A 20,372-nucleotide genomic window follows, 5' to 3' on the forward strand; every position below is an offset into this window, starting at 1 on the left:
ACTTACTGGTGCCAAAAATTTGTTTGTGCTACATCTCATGAGAGGAGTACCAGAATTTGAATTATAGGGTGATTCGATGTTTTCAGAGCTACATTGCTCAATGTTATCCTTACCAGTAGTGGATTCAGACTGTTGCTGTATCACCTACAATGAAAACAAAATCACCAATAAACAATAAGACATGCAAACAAAGAGGTGATACTCTTATTCACTATTGAACCAAAATGATATTCAAGATCATATGACATTTATGGTATTTAGCCTTGAACAACTATAGACAATTATAATGTATGCCACCGACAGTTAGTTTATGAGCTATTTTTTAGAACATAGATCAATTTATTTCCCAGACTCAAAATACTTAAGAGGTTTTCATTCAAACAAATTATCATGTTTAATATGCAAATGTCAACAGCAGTTTTAAATTGATTTCTCACACACCACAGGGTACTTGGTTCTTTGCTTGAAATGGAACAAAATATAGAATAAGAATAATATTAAACTTCACACTTGTATGTTTATTCAAATCATATGTTATTAACAAACTAATACAATTTAAGGTTGCTACCTGTCATTACATCTACACCTCTCATAGGAAATCTTTGTGTAATCTAAATTCTAACAACTAAGACTTTAATTTAAATGTTCCTCTTTGATACATATACAGTGGTGGAAATAAGTATTTGATCCCTTGCTGATTTTGTAAGTTTGCCCACTGACAAAGACATGAGCAGCCCATAATTGAAGGGTAGGTTATTGGTAACAGTGAGAGATAGCACATCACAAATTAAATCCGGAAAATCACATTGTGGAAAGTATATGAATTTATTTGCATTCTGCAGAGGGAAATAAGTATTTAATCCCTCTGGCAAACAAGACCTAATACTTGGTGGCAAAACCCTTGTTGGCAAGCACAGCGGTCAGACGTCTTCTGTAGTTGATGATGAGGTTTGCACACATGTCAGGAGGAATTTTGGTCCACTCCTCTTTGCAGATCATCTCTAAATCATTAAGAGTTCTGGGCTGTCGCTTGGCAACTCGCAGCTTCAGCTCCCTCCATAAGTTTTCAATGGGATTAAGGTCTGGTGACTGGCTAGGCCACTCCATGACCCTAATGTGCTTCTTCCTGAGCCACTCCTTTGTTGTCTTGGCTGTATGTTTTGGGTCATTGTCGTGCTGGAAGACCCAGCCACGACCCATTTTTAAGGCCCTGGCGGAGGGAAGGAGGTTGTCACTCAGAATTGTACGGTACATGGCCCCATCCATTCTCCCATTGATGCGGTGAAGTAGTCCTGTGCCCTTAGCAGAGAAACACCCCCAAAACATAACATTTCCACCTCCATGCTTGACAGTGGGGACGGTGTTCTTTGGGTCATAGGCAGCATTTCTCTTCCTCCAAACACGGCGAGTTGAGTTCATGCCAAAGAGCTCAATTTTTGTCTCATCTGACCACAGCACCTTCTCCCAATCACTCTCGGCATCATCCAGGTGTTCACTGGCAAACTTCAGACGGGCCGTCACATGTGCCTTCCGGAGCAGGGGGACCTTGCGGGCACTGCAGGATTGCAATCCGTTATGTCGTAATGTGTTACCAATGGTTTTCGTGGTGACAGTGGTCCCAGCTGCCTTGACATCATTGACAAGTTCCCCCCTTGTAGTTGTAGGCTGATTTCTAACCTTCCTCATGATCAAGGATACCCCACGAGGTGAGATTTTGCGTGGAGCCCCAGATCTTTGTCGATTGACAGTCATTTTGTACTTCTTCCATTTTCTTACTATGGCACCAACAGTTGTCTCCTTCTCGCCCAGCGTCTTACTGATGGTTTTGTAGCCCATTCCAGCCTTGTGCAGGTGTATGATCTTGTCCCTGACATCCTTAGACAGCTCCTTGCTCTTGGCCATTTTGTAGAGGTTAGAGTCTGACTGATTCACTGAGTCTGTGGACAGGTGTCTTTCATACAGGTGACCATTGCCGACAGCTGTCTGTCATGCAGGTAACGAGTTGATTTGGAGCATCTACCTGGTCTGTAGGGGCCAGATCTCTTACTGGTTGGTGGGGGATCAAATACTTATTTCCCTCTGCAGAATGCAAATAAATTCATATACTTTCCACAATGTGATTTTCCGGATTTAATTTGTGATGTGCTATCTCTCACTGTTACCAATAACCTACCCTTCAATTATGGGCTGCTCATGTCTTTGTCAGTGGGCAAACTTACAAAATCAGCAAGGGATCAAATACTTATTTCCACCACTGTAGTTCAGAGTGAATTGCCTCAGGAATATATGACATTTCCTGAAGACTAAAACCCCTTTGTATGGGAACACAGTATGCTAAGAGGGTTCTCCACTACACAGAGTGCTCATCTTGTTCAATAGAACTATGGACTAGCAAGGCTAATAAGGACCATTTGTAAAAGGCAGAAAATGTGTGATTTTTTAAACATACAAGGAGAATTCAATAAAGAGTCATTTAAAGAGTTTTGATGCTATACTTAAATTCAGGTGCAAATGTACCCAATGAAAGTTACACGCAGGGATTTCAGAATAAAAGCCTGTGTGCACCTTTTCTCCCCAGCTATCTCTTCATCCAGGTAATTTTCTGTAGGCAAGCTCCTGTTTATCCATATTAATTTTATAAACAATTAAATTCCATAAATATTTATCCAGCTAATATTTAAACAATCAGAATGACAGTGTTTCTTTGCTTGGCTCATTGAATAAAAGATCAGAAGCTATACTGGACTGCCCTCCTCTTAACTTTTAAACACCATCAAAACGATTTCAAATGCTGAAGCTTCAGCATAAGAATGACCTTTTCCTTCAAGTTTTGCTTCTTCCTCTTGTTCTGGTCCTTCACCTGATATTTTCTGAACTGCTAATACAACTGTGTCTTCTAAAAATTGGTAATCAGGATCAGCTTTATTGCTGTTGTGACTGATGAATGACCTTGTTATGTTTGATTCTGTCCTATCTTTTAATGGCGTTCCTTTTCTGATTATTATTATTTTCTCTTTGTTATATGATATACACTGCTGAGCTCTAACAAAAGTTTGTTAAGTGGTATAGCAAATAAAATAAACTGTAATTTTCAAGTTATGTGCAACCACCACTTTTATCATAGCCAAAGATGGCCAACAGAGTAATCAATGGCCTCATCAAATGAGTGGAAGAGCTGATGTTAGGCCTACAAAGTTGTGCATACACTGTTGAGATGGTTTTGATAACAAGATATTTTGGATAACTGAATTTCTATTGATCCATTTATGTTCGATACGTTATTTGGACTTGTGAAAGCCGAGTTAATAAATTATTCCTATGTTCCAAAGAAATACACAAAACAGATATACTATTTCATGCATTGTATTTATTGTTGTTATTTATTCTATTTATTAAAATGGACTTGGAGAAAATCCACTGCTTAGTTCTGGGATAAGTAGTATAAAATGTATTGTACTTTTTTGGGATCTTGCCAGGTATTTGTGACCTGGATTGGCCACTTTTGGAAACAGGATGCTGGGCTTAATGGACCTTTGGTCTTTCCCAGTATAGAAATTCTGATGTGCTTATGTACTTATTGTTACACATTTTCAAAATATTTAAATGTGCAAAGCGTTAGAGTAAGAACAGCCCTACACAGAAATGTTTTAGAATGTTTTTGATCTTAACGATCTTTATGTTTCGTAAACACAATCCACTTTTTATTATGAGTTCTGTCAATAAAGCAAAGATACTTACCTGTAGCAGGTATTCTGTGACGACAGCAAGCCTTATATTGTCACAACTGGATAATGCGGCGCTGTGTTGCCCAGTCCGGTGCTTATAACAAGCTTTACAGAGCTTTGTGGAGCATGAGACACGCTCCATCACGCATGCGCAAGTGCCGTCCCGCCTCCTGCGAGGGCACGGTTAACACAGTTAAATACTACAGCATAAAAAATAAAACTAAAAAATAGGAGACAACTCCTAGGGGAGGTGGAATAGTTTGTGAGAATATAAGGCATGCTGTTCTCGGAGAATAACTGCTACAGGTAAGTATCTTCGCTTTCTCCGAGGACAAGCAGGACATTAATTCTCACAATTGGGGTATCCCTAGCATCCAGGCTCACCGAAAACAACAAACATAGGTCAATTTGGCCTTGCAATGGTGACGACATAACGCAGATTAACCTGAAACTATATACAACTGAGTGAGCGTGCAGCCGGGGACAGAAAAAAACAGGCCTAGGGTGGTGGAGTCGGATTCTAGACCCCAAACAGATTCTGCAGTACTGACTGCTCAAGCCGACTGTCGCTTTGGGTATCCTGCTCAATGCAGTAATAAGATGTGAATGTGTGGACTGAAGACCATGTTGTAGCCTTGCAATTTCTTCAATGAAGGCTGACCGTATCCATGGCTCTGACACTGTGAGCCTTGACATGACACTTCTAGGGTCAGCCCAGCCTGGGCATAAGTGAACAAAATGCAATCTGCCAGCCAATTAGAGAATGTGCACTTCCCCAATGGCAATCTTCATCCTATTGGGATCAAAAGAAATAAAAAGCAGGGCAGAATGTCTGTGGGGCCTTGTCCGCTCCATGTAGTAGGCCAATGCTCGCTTGCAGTCCAAGGTGTGCAAAGTGCTTTCGCCAAGATGGGCATGAGGTCAGGGAAAGAATGTTGGCAAGACAATCGACTGGTTCAGATGGAACTCCGACACAACCTTCAGTAGGAACTTAGTGTGAGTTGGAGGACTACTCTGTTATGATGAAACTTTGTATAAGGTGCATTCAATACTAGAGCCACCAAAAATATGACTTTCCAGGTCAAGTACTTCAGATGGAAGGAATTCAGTGGCTCAAAAGGAGTTTTCACCAGCTGGGTGAGAACGACACTGAGGTCCCATGTCACAGGCAGAGGTTTGACAGGGGGCTTTGACAAAAGCAAACCTCTCATGAAGTGAACTAGAGGCTGTACAGAGACGGGCTTAACCTCTACACGGTGATAAGCACTAATTGCACTGAGGTGAAACCTTACGGATTTGGTCTTGAGACCAGACTCAGAGAGGTGTGGAAGATATTCAAGCAGGGTCTATAAAGGGCAGGAAACAGGATCTAGGGCCTTGCTCTCACTGCAGATAGCAAACCTCCTCCATTTGAAAAAATAACACATCTTAGTAGGATCTTTCCTGGAAGCCAGCAAGACCCGGGAGACACCCTCTGACAGACCTAAAGAAGCAAAATTCTAGGCTCTCAACAACCAGGCCCATGAGGGCCAGAGACTGAAGGTTGGGATGCAGAAGAGATCCCTCATTCTGCATGAGGGTCAGAAAACACTCCAATAGAAACATAGAAACATGACGGCAGATAAAGGCAATATGACCCATCCAGTCTGCCCATCCTCTGTAACCCCTAATTCTTCCTGTTCCTAAGCGATCCCAAATGCTTATCCCATGCCTTTTTAAATTCTGGAACAGTCCTCGACTCCACCACCTCCACCGGGATGCCATTCCACGCCTCCATCACCCTTTTGTGAAATAATACTTAAGTTACTCCTAAGCCTATTCCCCCTTAACTTTGTCATATGCCCCCTCATTCTAGAGCTCTCCTTCATTTGAAAAAGGCTCTCTTCCTGTACATAAAAGCCCTTGAGATATTTAAACGTTTCTATCATGTCTCCTCTCTCCCAGCATATACATGTTGAGGTTCATAAGCCTGTCCCTATAATTTTTGCATTCAAGACCGCTTACTAATTTCGTAGCTGCCCTCTGGACCGACTCCATCCTGTTTATATCTTTCCATAGGTGTGGTCTCCAGAACTGCACGCAGTACTCCAAATAGGGCCTCACTAGAGACTTATACAACGGAACTTCATTTTCCTGCTGGTCATGCCTCTCTTTATGCACCCAAGCATCCTTCTGGCTTTGACCATCACTTTTTCTACCTGTTTGGAAGCTTTAAGGTCATCAAACACAATCACCCCCAAGTCCTGCTCTTCCTTCACACACTGAAGCACTTTGCCCCCTATACTGTACCGTTCCCTCGGATTTTTGCGACCCAAGTGCATGACCCTGCATTTTTGGGGATTAAACCTTAGTTGCCAAATATCGGTCCATTCCTCCAGCTTCGCTAGGTCCTTCCTCATGTCATTCACATCCTTCAGGGTGTCCACCCTGTTGCAGAGTTTAGTATCATCCGCAAAGAGACAAACCTTACCAGAAAGCCCTTCCGCAATATCGCTCACAAAGACGTTAAAAAGAGCCTGCCCTAGGACCGATCCCTGCGGTACTCCACTGACATCCTTTTCTTCAGAGCAAGCTCCATTTACCACTACCCTCTGTCTCCTACCATTCAACCAATTTTTAACCCAATCAGTTACTCTAGGTCCCATACCGAGGGCTCTCAATTTATTTATCAGTCACCTGTGCAGAACCGTGTCAAAGGCTTTGCTGAAATCCAAGTATACCACATCAAGCGCCCCTCCCACATCCAACTGTTTGGTCACCCAGTCGAAGAAGACAGTCAGATTCGTCTGACACAACCTGCCACTAGTGGAAGCCATGCTGCCTCGGGTCCTGCATTCCATGTAGTTCAAGATATCTCACAGTCCTCCTCTTTAGAAGCATTTCCATTAGCTTACTCACCACCAAGGTCATACTGACAGGTCTGTAATTCCCAACCTCCTCCTTACTTCCACTCTTGTGCAAAGGAACCACATCCACCCTTCTCCAGGCCACCGGGACCACTCCAGTTTTTAAGGAAGCATTGAAGAGGTCCGTCAGCGGAGCCGACAGAACTTCTCAGAGTTTCTTAAGCACCCTCGGGTGTATCCCATCAGGCCCCATCGCGCTGTCTACTTTTAGTTTGGCAAGCGCCTCACGCAGTCCTCCGTAAACGGGTCTTGGTCTACCATACATCCATCCCCTTTAGCCTTTGCTTTCTGCAGCCCTACCCCCGATCTTTCATTCGTGAACACAGAGCTAAAATAATTGTTAAGCAGTTCAGCTTTATCCTTCATGGTTCTTCGGAGGATAACTCTAGAAGAAAAGGGAACCAGATCTGCCATGGCCAGTATGGTGCAATCTAGATCATTGTCCTGAGATCTTGCTTAAGTTTCAGCAAAGTCTTTCCCACAAGAGGACTGCAAGAATATGCATACAGAAGACTATCCCCAAATGCATGAGGAAGGCATCTGATGCTAATCTGTCATAAGTCTGAAGTCTGGAACAGAACTGAGGGACTTTGTGATTCAGCTGAGTGGCAAAGAGATCTACCGAGGGGGTGCCCCACACTAGGAAGTTCTCATGGGTAACACACCAGTGCTGAGGGACCACTCGTGCGGTTGCATAACCCTTCTTAGTCTGACGGCCAGACTGTTGTTTTTGCCCACCACATAAGTGGCCCAAAGGAACATGCCTTGTTGGCGAGTCCAGCGCCACATCTGGACATCCTCCTGACATAGAGGGTGTGATCCAGTGCCCCCTTGCTTGTTGGTGTAATACATTGCAACCTGGTTGTCTGTTTGAATAAGCACAATTTGGTTGGACATCCGACTTTAGAGCCCTCCAGATCACCTGGAACTCCAGAAGATTGACCTGAAGACCTGTTTCCTGGAGGGACCAGGCTCCTTGAGCGTGAAAGCTCATCTACATGAGCTCCCCAACCATCATCAGAGCTTTCTAACGCTGAGGAATTTGGAATGGTAGTCCCAAAGTCAAATTGGATCGAATAGTCTACCAGAGCAGAGAGCGAAGAAGCTCTGGAAGCACTCTGATGACATCTGCTAGATCTCCCACAGCATGACACCACTGGGAGGCTAGGGTCCATTGGGTGGATCTCATATGAAAGCATGTCATGACTGTCACAAACTGTGGAAGCCATGTGGCCCAACAACCTCAACATCTGACAAGCTGTGATCTGCTGCAAGGCTCGAACCTGAGAAGCCAGAGCAACTAGAGTGTCTGCTCATTGTCTTGGGAGAAATGCTCCAACCTGCTGTGTATCGAGCAGGGCTCCAATGAATTTCAATTGCTGAGCAGGGTGAAGATGGGACTTGGGGTAGTTTATAATGAACCCCAGTAGCTCTAGCACCTGAATAGTTCTCCGCATGGACACCAGCCAATCGTCGAGGTAAGGGAACATGTGGACTCCAAGTCTGCGCGGCAAAGCTGCTACTACTGCCAGACATTTGGTAAATACCCTGGGAGCTGATGCAAGGACAAAAAGCAACAAGTGGTACTGGCAGTGATGTGTTCCTAGCCGAAATCTGATACTTCTGGTGGGCTGGAAGTATCGGGATGTGACTGTATATGTCCTTCAAGCCCAGAGAGCATAGCCAATCATTTTCCTGAATCATGGGTAGAAGGGTGCCCAAGGAAACCATCATGAACTTTTTTTTGACCAGGAATTTGTTCAGGGCCCTTAGATCTAGGATAGGACGCATTCTCCCTGTTTTCATTTGCACAAGGAAGTACCTGGAATAGAATCTCTTCCCTTATTCCCCTAGTGGAATGAGTTCGACCACATGGGCCTTGAGAAGAGCGGAGAGTTTCTCTGGAAGTATCTGCTTGTGCTGAGAGCTGAATTGATGCACTCTCGGTGGGCAATCTGGTGGTCTCTGTGGCCAATGCATAAGGAAGTACCTGGAATAGAATCCCTGCCCTTCTTTGGAGAGTTTCTCTGGAAGTATCTGCTTGTGCTGAGAGCTGAATTGATGCACTCTCGGTAGACAATCTGGTGGTCTCTGTAGCCAATGCATGAGGAAGTACATGGAATAGAATCCCTGCCCTTCTTCCCCTGGTGGAACAGGCTTGACCGTATGGGCCATAAGAAGGGCAGAGAATTCCTCTGCAAGTACCGGCTTCTGCTGAGAGCTGAAGTAATGAACTCTCAGTGGCTAATTTGGAGTTTTCTGAAGCCAACTGAGGGCGTATCCGAGATGGATTATTTGAAGAGCCCACCGGTCGGAGGTTAAAAGTGGCCCCCTTTCGTAGAAAAACTTCAGCCTCCCCCCGACTGGCAGTCGTCCGGGACGGACACTTTTACAGCAGCTATGCTCTGCTGGAGCAAGTCAAAAGCTCGTCCCTTACTTCAACTGGAGAGCTGAAGGGGCCTTAGACGTACTCTGTTGACAAGAGCATTGGGGCTGAGCCTGAAAAGGTTGGAGAGAAGAGGTGACGTGCCTACATCTCTCTGGGTAGAAGGCATTCCTCCTCAACTTGCCAAAATCCCTCCTAGATGAGGAGGCTGATGTAGAACGTGCCCGGTGGGAGAGAGAAGAGATGGTATCAGTGTGTTTTTTGATTTGGTCAGTGACCTCCTCAATCTTCTCTCCAAAAATGTTATCCCCCTGGAATGGGGCATCCGTCAACCTCTGCTGAACCGACTGTTCCAAGTCAGAAACATGCCGCCATGAGAGCCTGCGCATTGGTAAACTTTGAGCAGAGATCCTGGATAACATGTCAAAGATATCATAGGTGCCCCGGCCAAGAACTTATGACACAACTTCTGTTGCTTAGCCAACTGGCGTACCGACTCAGCCTGCTCTGGTGGGACAGAATCTGCCAAGTCCAACAGCTTGGGCATTGAGTCCCACAAGTACATGCTCATAAAGCGCTGGTAAGATTGTATATGGGACACAAGCATTGAGGCCTGGAATATCTTCCTCCCAAAAAAGTCCAAGGTCCTAGATACTCTGCCTGGGGGCGCCGATGTATAGTCTCTAGAACTCCACCACCATGGAATTGTGAGGCAACTGGGGCCTATCAAAGCCAGGTGTACTGAAGATCTGATACATTGTGTCGATCTTCTTGGACAGGCCAGGGATCGACAGAGAGGATTCCCAGTTCCTATCCAGGATTCCTTCAGTACTTCATGGAGAGGGCCAGTCACAGCCTTCCTAGGACCTCAAGCACCTTAGCCCTAGGCTCATCCTCCAATTCCAAATGAAATGGAATAGGCACAGCCATTTCCTTCACAAAAGAGGGGAACAAAAGGCTCTCCGAAGGAGACTTTCTCCTTTCAAGTGGGGTGGAGGGTTCAGAGGGAATGCCAGTGACTTTAAGCGCTGTTCCTGGTGCAATCAGATGATCTCTGGCAAAGATTGCACCAGGAACAGCGCTTAAAGTCACTGGTTACTTTAATGGACATGGGCATAGAAACTTCATGAGACTAGGCCTCAACGTGGACAGAAGCTTCATATTCTCACAAGTGGATGATGTCGATCCGCGTTGCCTGGTCCAGCATTTTGCCAAAGCTAAAAATAGAGCTTTGTGGAGCACGAGCCGTGATCCACTGCTAATGCGAGAGTGCCTTACTGCCCGTTGCGAGAACATGGTCTCCTCAGTTTAATACTAAAGCAAAAAATAAAGTAAAAATAACAAAGGAGACATCTCCAAGGGGAGGTGGGAGGGATTGTGAGGATATCAAGCCCGCTGTCCTCGGAGAACACCTGCTACATGTAAGTATTTCCACTTTCTCCCAGGACAAGCAGGCTTCAATTTTCTCACAAACAGACCCCAAACAGATTCTGCAACACTGACTGCCTAAACCGACTGCTGCGTTGGGTATCCTGCTCAAGGCAGTAGTGTGATATCACATTCCCGACGTGAATGTGTGGTATGAAGACCACATCGCAGCCTTGCAAATTTCCTCAATAGAGGCTGACCTCAAGTGGACTACCGAAACAGCCATGGCTCCAATGTTATGAGCCATGACATGACCCTCCAAAGCCAGCTCAGCCTGGATATAAGTGAAGGAAATGCAATCTGCCAGCCAAATTGAAATGGTGCGTTTCCCAATGGCGACTCCCATCCTGTTGGGATCAAAAGAAACAAAAAGCTTGAAAATTCTGTAGGAAACAAAATATATCTTGGAATCCCTATGGATTGAAATTCCATGTGTAAAGGGGAAAAGGATAGTGATATGAGTATACTACCAGCCACCTGGCCAGAATGAACAGACAGAGAAATGTTAGCAGAAATTAGGGAGGCTAACAAACTGGGCAACACAATAATAACGGATGATTTCAATTACCGCGATACTGACTGGGTAAATGTAACATCAGGGCATGCTAGGGAGGTAAACTTCCTTGACAAAATTAAGGGCTGCTTTATGGAGCAGTTGGTTCAGGAGCCAACAAAGAGGAAGAAGAATTCTAGACCTAGTCCTTAGTGGCGCACATGATCTGGTGCAGGAAGTAATGGTGCTGGGGCCGCTTGATAACAGTGATCATGACATGATCAGATTTGATATAAACTCTGGAGCAAGTTAGCACAGGAAATCCAATACATTAGCATTTAATTTTCAAAAAGGAGACTAATGGTAAAAAAACAAAAAACAACAACAAAAAAAAAACTTAGAGGAGCAGCTGCAAAGGTCAAAGATTTACAGCAGGTGTGGCTGCTGTTCAAAATACCATCCTGGAAGCCCAAGTCAGATATATTCCATGTATTGACAAAGAAGGACGAAAGGCCAAATGACAGTAGTCATACTTAAAAAGTGAAGTGAAGGAAGCTATTAGAGCTAAAAAAAAAAAAAAAACATTCAGAAAAAGGATCCAAATGAAAATAATAGGAAACAGCAAAAGGAATGGCAAGTCAAATGCAAAGCCCTGATAAGGAAGGCAATGAGATACTTTGAAAAGAAGACTGCGTTGGAGGTGAAGACACATAGTAAAAACTTTTTTAGGTATATAAGACGTAAGAAGCCAGCAAAAGAATCAGTTAGACCGGTAGATGACCGAGGGGTAAAAGGGGCACTCTGGGAAGACAAGGCCATAGCAGAGAGATGAAATGAACTCTTTGCTTCAGTCTTCACTGAGAAAGACATGAGAGGGATACCAATGACAGAAATGGTATTCAATGCAGATGAGTTAGAGAAACTGAATTAAATCTTTGTAAACCTGGAAGATGCAATGGGGCACTTTCAAATTGAAGATTAGCAAATCACCTGGACCGGACGGTATATATCCCAGAGTACTGACAGAATTGAAAAATGAACTTGCAGAACTATTGTTAGTAATATGTAATTTATCTTTAAAATCAAGCATGATACTGGAAGATTGGAGGGTGGCCCATGTAAAACCAATTTTTTAAAAGGATTCTAAAGGTTATTCCAAAAATTATAGACTGGTGAGCCTGATGTTGGTGCTGGGCAAAATGGTAGAGACTATGATAAAGAACAAAATTACAGAGCATATATATATAAGCATGGATTAATAAGACAAAGCCAACATGGATTTAGTGACGGGAAACATTATGTAGCTAGATTTTCAAAAGGCATTTGACAAAGTACCTCATGAAAGACTCCAGAGGAAACTGGAAAGTCATGGGATAGGAGGTAGTGTTCTATTGTGGATTAAAAATTGGTTAAAAGACAGAAAACAGCGAGTAGGGCTAAATGGTCAGTATTCCCAATGGAGAAGGGTAGATAGTGGGGTCCCGCAGGGGTCTATACTAGGACCACTGCTTTTTAACATATTTATAAATGATCTGGAGATGAGAATAACTAGTGAGGTAATTACATTTGCTGATGACACAAAGTTATTCAAAGTTGTTAAATTGCAAGAGGATTGTGAAAAACCACAAGAGGACCTTACGAGACTGGGAGACCGGGCATCCAAATGGCAGACGATGTTTAATGTGAGCAACTGCACAGTGATGCATGGGGGAAAGAGGAACCCGAACTATAGCTACATGATGCAAGCAGGTTCCCCATTAGGAGTCACCGATCAGGAAAAGGATCTAGGTATCACCGTTGATAATACGTTGAAACCCTCTGCTCAGTGTTCAGCAGCGGCTAAGAAAGCAAATAGAATGTTAGGAATTATTAGGAAAGGAATGGAAATGAAAAATAAGGATGTTATAATGCTTTGATATTGCTACATGATGCGACTGCACCTCAAGTACTGTGTGCAATTCTGGTCACCACATCTCAAAAAAGATATAGTGGAATTAGAAAAGGTACAGAGAAGGGTGACAAAAATGATAAAGGGGATGGGAAAACTTCCCTATGAGGAAAGGCTAAAGCAGTTAGGGCTCCTCAGCTTGGAGAAAAGACGGCTGAGGGGAGATAGGATAGAGGTCTATAAAATAATGAGTGGAGTAGAACAGATAGACGTGAATCACTTGTTTACTCTTTCCAAAAATACTAGGACTAGGGGGCATTAAATGAAGCTACAAAGCAGTAATTTCAAAACAAATCAGAGAAAATATTTCTTCACACAAAGTGTAATTAAATTCTGGAATTCGTTGCCAGAGAATGTTGTAAAAGAAGTTAGCTTAGCGGGGTTTATAAAAGGGTTGGATAACTTCCTAAAAGAAACATCCATAAGCCGTTATTAAAATGGCCTTGGGGAAAATCTGCTGCTTATTTCTGGGATAAGCACCGTAAATTGTATTCTACTGTTTGGTATCTTGCAAGGTACTTGTGACCTGGGTTGGCCACTGTTGGAAACAGGATACTGGGCTTGATGGACCTTCGATCTGTCCCAGTATGGCAAACGCTTATGTACTTATGCCCAGTTTTGCATTCATTTGATTGCTACTTGCAGTCAGAACATGTGTCGTAGGGCGGGAGCAAATGTGGGTGCTAGTATGGTGCTAATAACCTCTAGCGCCTGTGTTTGCTTCTGATCATTGGCCCCTATGTGTGGCTTGTTACCTATACCCACTTCCAACTTTATTCTAAACTTTGCTTTCCTATTCTTTATTGGCGTTCCTTTACAATTTTTCTTTTATATGATTATTATGTACACCACCTTGTTATTGCATAATGAAAGGCGGTATATTAAATCCAATCTTCTAATATAATAAAACGCACCGTGAACGTTCTGAAGACAACTTTCTGAAGCCATTCAAACACTCCCTGTAGGGTTCGTGGATTCGTGGTGTGAAGCCAGCCAGTCGTCTCTGCCCCGCCCTCGCGTCAAACATCATGACGTCGAGGGCGGAAAAAAACCCAAACAATTCCGGCAGCGCAGCGACAGGGAAGGAGGCGGCCCTCCCGACGTCTCTAGCCTTCCCTTCGCTGTGTTCCGCCTTCTTCTGACGTCAAGGGACGTCAGAAGAAGGCGGAACACAGCGAAGGGAAGGCTAGACGTCGGGAGCGCCGCCTCCTTCCCTGACGCTGCGCTGCCGGAACCGCCACGGAGGTAAATTTAAAAAGAAGAAAAAAAAAAAAAAGGGATGTTGGGGGAGAGAAGAGGGTGGGCAGTAAAGTTGAACAATGGGAGCGGGAGGGCAGGGGAGAAACGACAGCATGGATGCGAAGGGGGGGGCATGGATGTGAAGGGGGGGGAGAAGAGGGCGGGCCAGGCTGGGACATGGGAGAGAGAGAGGAGCATGGATGTGAGGGGGGGTCATGGAAGGGAGAGAGGGGACTTGCTGGAAAAGGATGAATGGAGGCGGCAGGGGACAGAGGAGCATGGATGGGCATGGATTGGGAGGGCAGGGCTCAGGGAGAGAGGGAAATTGCTGGAAAGGGATGAATGGAGGGGGCAGGGGACAGAGGAGCATGGATGGGCATGGATTGGGAGGGCAGGGCTCAGGGAGAGAGGGGAATTGCTGGATAGGGATGAATGGAGGGGACAGATGGGCATGGATGGATATGGATTGCAGGGCAGGGCTCAGGGAGAGAGGGGAATTGCTGGATACGGATGAATGGAGGGTGCAGGTGACAGAGGAGCATGGAAGGGAATGGATTGGGAGGGCAGGGCTCAGGGAGAGAGAGGGGAATTGCTGGAAAGGGATGAATGGAGGGGGCAGGGGACAGAGGAGCATGGATGAGCATGGATTGGGAGGGCAGGGAGAGGGGAATTGCTGGATAGGGATGAATGGAGGGGACAGATGGGCATGGATGGATATGGATTACAGGGCAGGGCTCAGGGAGAGAGTGGAATTGCTGGATAGGGATGAATGGAGGGGGCAGGTGACAGAGGAGCATGGATGGGCATGGATTGGGAGGGCAGGGCTCAGGGAGAGAGGGGAATTGCTGGATAGGGATGAATGGAGGGGACAGATGGGCATGGATGGATATGGATTGCAGGGCAGGGCTCAGGGAGAGAGGGGAATTGCTGGATAGGGATGAATGGAGGGGCAGGTGACAGAGGAGCATAGATGGGCATGGATTGGGAGGGCAGGGCTCAGGGAGAGAGGGGAATTGCTGGAAAAGGATGAATGGAGGGGGCAGGGGACAGATGGGCATGGATTGGGAGGGCAGGGCTCACACTCTCTCTCTCATATACAATGTCTTTCTGACTCTCACTCACTCTGTCTCACACTGTATCACATTCACTCTCTATGTGCCACACAGTCACTCACACACTCGCTTGGTCTCATACACTCACTCTCACAGAGAATCTGTGTCTCACACACACTCACTCTCTCTCTCGCCCACACACACACACTCTCTCTCACACTGTGTCTCACATACACACTTGCACACACTCTCATTCTCACACACACACTCTCTCACAAACACACTCACACCCAGACTCACTCTCTCTCTCACACACTCACACTTTCACTCTGACTCTCACACAGTCACTCTCACATACACTCTCCCAAACATACACACTCCGAGGAAAACCTTGCTAGCGCCCGTTTCATTTGTGTCAGAAACGGGTCTTTTTTACTAGTAAACCATAACACATACTTCTATAGAGGTGTCTAGGTAAGATTGGAAAAATGTTGACTGTTCAACAATTTCAAGGGCTACATGGGAGGATGGCAAGAAGGAAGCCTCTGCTGGGGAATAGTCATATGATGCTCTGCAATTGCAAAGAAACATTTAGGAGATGTTAATGAGACCAAAGTGGAACTTTCTGGTCTCATTGCTACGCAATATGTGAGGCATAAATTGCACATCATCCTAACACCATCCATACAGTAAAACATGGTGGTGGATACTGTCTAGATCAGAGACAGGGAGGCTAATTTTATTTACAAAATTTATAATCTTCCTAGCAATACAATTTTTTGAGGTTGCTTACAACATAAAACATATATAACAAAAACACAAACAAAAGTCATACTCACAGCATTACAACTACATAAAATGATTATAAAACAGAACTGCCCCTATAATCACCTAACCATGTTTATGCCCCAAGGGCTTCAATGAAAAAATAAAATTTCAAGGCTTACTGAGATATCAAATAATTAGAATCTAATTATACACAGTTAGATAGAGAATTCCATAGCTTACATCCTGCAGCACACCATATTTCTGGAAAACCCACTGATGATCTTGCTATCTTCAGGTCAAGAACTACTACCATATTTGTCCCAGGTGGTTTTAGCATGCACCTGAGTAAATACTGCTGCAACAAATCTTTCAAATACCCAGATTCCCTGTCATGCATTACAATGCACAGACCTTACATTTAATTAGTTGAGCAAAAAGCAACCAATGTAAGGACTGCAATTTATGAGAAATTCTGACTAGCTTACCTACTTACTACAACACAGTTCCAGGCAACCCTAGGAATAGGGAATTATAGAGTCCAGGCTGCCAAGGCCTAAATACTGTAAAACTGTCCAACAAGCAGATGTCAGTAAGTAGTTTGTAAAAGGCCAAACTAACCACTGCTGAAACAGAAATCACCCACCATTAGAAAACTGGGATGGAAATCCTGTCAAACTTCACCTCAATCTCACTCACAGGGAACTATGTATGGTTTGCTCAAAAAGAGTTCAACACAAGAAACGTTTGCATCATCCAATCACCAACATCATAGACAAGCCATAATTGATGAAACGGCCTCAGCTAACTCTTCCATCTGAACCAAAAATTGTGCATCAATGTATATAATATGAAATGACAAACCAATAATGAGGGAAAGAACTGATGATGCAAAGTACAGACAGATTCTGAAAGAAAACCTGTTTCAGTCTGCCACAAAGCTTGGACTGGGGAGAAGGTTCACCCTGGACAGGGGAGAAGATTCACCTTTTAAATAAGACCATGAATCAATCATATTGTACCAAAACTTGAAAACCTATATAACTTCCCAACTCTGTTTATCTCTAATAAAGTAAAACTCTTTATAAAATGAACTTTTTAATGCTCTCTTTCCTTTTTTTCTGGACACATGATTGATAAACTAGATTGTATTTATCTCAGAGAACGAATAACTTGTTTTTCTCTTAAAAATTTGAATCTGCGTTTCAGTTTTCTGAGCTACCAAAAATATTACTGATAAACAGCAATATACAGATTTGTGTCAAAGTAAGAGTTTATCTTAAACGCTTGCTAGCTAACCTGTTGCTCTCTCTATCAAGTCAAACAAAAATAAAAACATACCTAAAACAAAACATAAATCAGACATAACTGGTATAGATAGCAACAGAAAATACCTACATCTTGAATGCTATCTTCTTTTGAATCTTCCTTGTTTGATAGCTCTTCTGAAAATGAAAAAAGATCTATTTAAAAAGCCGATTTTACTTCACCTGTTTTCACCTGTCTGACCCAAATGGAACTTACTGTTTTCTTGAATTAAATCAGGCAATTTTTTATGTTGCTTTTCTTGTTTCTTTTTCTCACTTTCATCTTTAAGTTTATTGTTCTAAAATAAGAAAAATACATATATAGAAGTGGTTAGGAAATTAGATTACTATTAAAAAAAACAACCAAAATTACAAAGATAACCTTTGCACAGAAAAAAAGGCAAAGTATAATAATTAACATTAATTTGTTAAATAAAACTATAAAAGAAATAAAGCGAAGAACTTTCCTGTAGCAAGGTATTCTCCTAGGACAGCAGGCCTTATATTCTCACATGTGGGTAATGTGGGTCTGTATTGCTGGTCCAGAGCTTGGCACAAGCTTAAAATAGGTCTTTGAGTGTGAGACATACTCTACTTTGCATGCGCGAGTGCCTTCCCGCCCGTCACGACTGCACGGGACCAGCAGTACAATATAAAGCATAAGAAAAAAATAAGACAGGGCTCCAACGAACTCCAATTGCTGGACAGGGAGCAGATAGGTAGTGTAAAATGAACCCTTGTAGTTCTAATACCTGAATAGTCCTCCACATGGACTCCTGAGCACCATCTTGCGATGTGCTCTTTACCAGCCAGTCGTCGAGAAAGGGGTACATATGGACTCCCAGTCTGCGTAGCGACATTGCAACTACTGCTCCTCAGTACCTCTCCACTCCTATCTCTTCCTACACTCCTCCCCAGGTACGCCGTTCACTGGGTAAATCTCTCTTATCCGCACCCTTCTCCTCCACTGCTAACTCCAGACTCTGTTCCTTTTATCTTGCTGCACTATATGCCTGGAATGGACTTCCTGAGCCTGTACGTCAAGCTCCACCTCTGGCCATCTTCAAATCTAGGCTAAAAGCCCACCCTTTTGATGCTGCTTTTTGACTCCTAACCCTTACTCACTTGTTCAGTACCCATGTTTTATCATTCCCACCTTAATAATTCCCTTATCCCTTATTTGTCCTGTTTGTCTGTCCCAATTAGATTGTAAGCTCTGTTGAACATGGACTCTCTCTTCATGTCCAGCATGGCATACATCTAGTAACGCTATAGAAATAAGTAGTAGTAATACTGCAAAAGACTTGGTAAAAACCCTGGGATCCGATGAGAGGCCAAAAGGTAACACACAATACTGGAAATGACGTGTCCCCAGCTGAAATTGAAGAAACTTCCTGTGAGCTGGAAGTATCTGGATATGAGTATAAGAATCCAGAGAGCATAACTAATCATTTTCCTGAAGCATGGGGCACAGGGTGCCCAAGGAAACCATCCTGAACTTTTCTTTGACCAGGAATTTGTTCAGGTCCCTAATGTCTAAGATGGGACGCATTCCCCCTGTTTTCTTTTGCACAAGGAAGTACCTGGAATAGAATCCCTTCCCTTATTCCCCTAGTGGAAGAGGCCCATGTGGGTTCGACCACATGGGCCTTGAGAAGAGCAAAGAGTTTCTCTGGAAGTATCTGCTTGTGCTGAGAGCTGAATTGATGCACTCTCGGTGGGCAATCTGGTGGTCTCTGTAGCCAATGCAGGGTGTAACCGAGATGGACTATTTGAAGAACCTACCGGTCGGAGGTTACACGGGGCCACCTTTCTTGGTAAAACTTCAGTGTCCCCCCAACCGGCAAATCATCCAGAATGGTCACTTTTACAGTGGCTATACTCTGCTGGAGCCAGTCAAAAGCTTGCCCCCCCCCCTCCCTGCTTTGACTGGGGAGCTGCCTGGGCCTTAGGCGCATGCTGTTGATGGGAACGAGCATGCTGGGGATGAGCCTGCTGAGGCTGGCAAGAAGAAGGGGTATACCTACGCCCCTGTAAGTAATAAGTACTCCTCTTCAACTTGCCAAAAAACCTCTCAGAGGAGGAGGCAGGTGCAGAAGATGCTCAGTGGGAGAGAGAATTGATGGTATCAGTGTATTTCTTGATGAGGTTAATAACTTCCTCTATCTTCTCTCCAAAAATATTATCTCCTGGCATGTGACATCTGCCAACCTCTGCTGGACCACCAGATCCAAGTCAGAGACACACAGACATCAGAGTCTGCACATTGTTATACTCTGGGCAGAGATCCTAGAGGCCACATCAAAAGTGTCGTCAGTGCCCCTAGTCAAGAACTTACGACACTCTTTCTGCTGCTTGAGCAGTTGGCGAACAGACTCAGCATGCTCTGATGGGAGAGAGTCTGCCAAATCAGACATACTGCACACCAAGGACTGCAAGTACAGGCTCATATACAGCTGGTATGATTAGATATGAGAGATGAGATGGAGGCCTGATACATCTTCCATCCAAAAGAATCCAGGGTTCTAACTTCTCTGCTAGGGGGCGCCAAAGCATAGTCTCTAGAACTCCTGGCCCTTTTGAGCACAGATTCCACCACCAGGTAATGATGACGCAAATTGGACCTATCAAACTCAGGGGAAGACTGAATCCGGTACATGGTGTCAATCTTCTTGTGGAGGAGAGGGACTAACAGAAGGGACTCTCAGTTCTTCACTTGAACATCCTGTGAGATCTTGTGAAGCGGGACCATTACAGCCCAGGACCTCAAACATCTTAGCCTTGGGGTTATCCTCCACTTCCAAAGGAACTGGGACGGCAGCCACCATCTCTTTCATAAAAGAGGGGAAGAAAAGGCTCTCAGGTGGAGACTTCCTCCTTTCCTGTGGAGGGGAGAGATCAGATGGGATGCCATAGGACTAGTCTTCCGAGAAATACCGTGGATCCTCTTCTGAGTCTCATGAGCGCTCCTCGTCGGTGTCAGCCAAGATTTCCTCGTGGGAGGGCTGAGACTAAGCCTGTCTTGACGAAGGGATAGCATGACCCTGAGGGGGGCATCGAGTGTCAGCTCCAGCCTGGACTCCGGCGAAGCTTCCTCCAACAATGCTGAGGGTGTGCAAACAC

At 44.4% G+C, this 20,372-nt stretch overlaps 1 protein-coding gene across 1 annotated transcript in view; it reads right to left on the bottom strand.

The window, feature by feature from the left end:
* BOD1L1 (biorientation of chromosomes in cell division 1 like 1) overlaps positions 1-20,372 on the bottom strand; it is a 441,813-nt gene that overhangs the window by 68,818 nt on the left and 352,623 nt on the right. Inside the window, exons 16-18 of the mRNA XM_030191194.1 lie at positions 17,467-17,548; positions 17,341-17,387; positions 114-144 (exon numbers count right to left, since the gene is read on the bottom strand). Coding sequence (XP_030047054.1) covers positions 114-144; positions 17,341-17,387; positions 17,467-17,548 — 160 coding nt within the window. The remainder of the gene's footprint in view (positions 1-113; positions 145-17,340; positions 17,388-17,466; positions 17,549-20,372) is intronic.

The sequence above is a fragment of the Microcaecilia unicolor genome, chromosome 2, assembly GCF_901765095.1.
Source record: "Microcaecilia unicolor chromosome 2, aMicUni1.1, whole genome shotgun sequence".
Taxonomy (NCBI): Eukaryota; Metazoa; Chordata; class Amphibia; order Gymnophiona; family Siphonopidae; genus Microcaecilia; species Microcaecilia unicolor.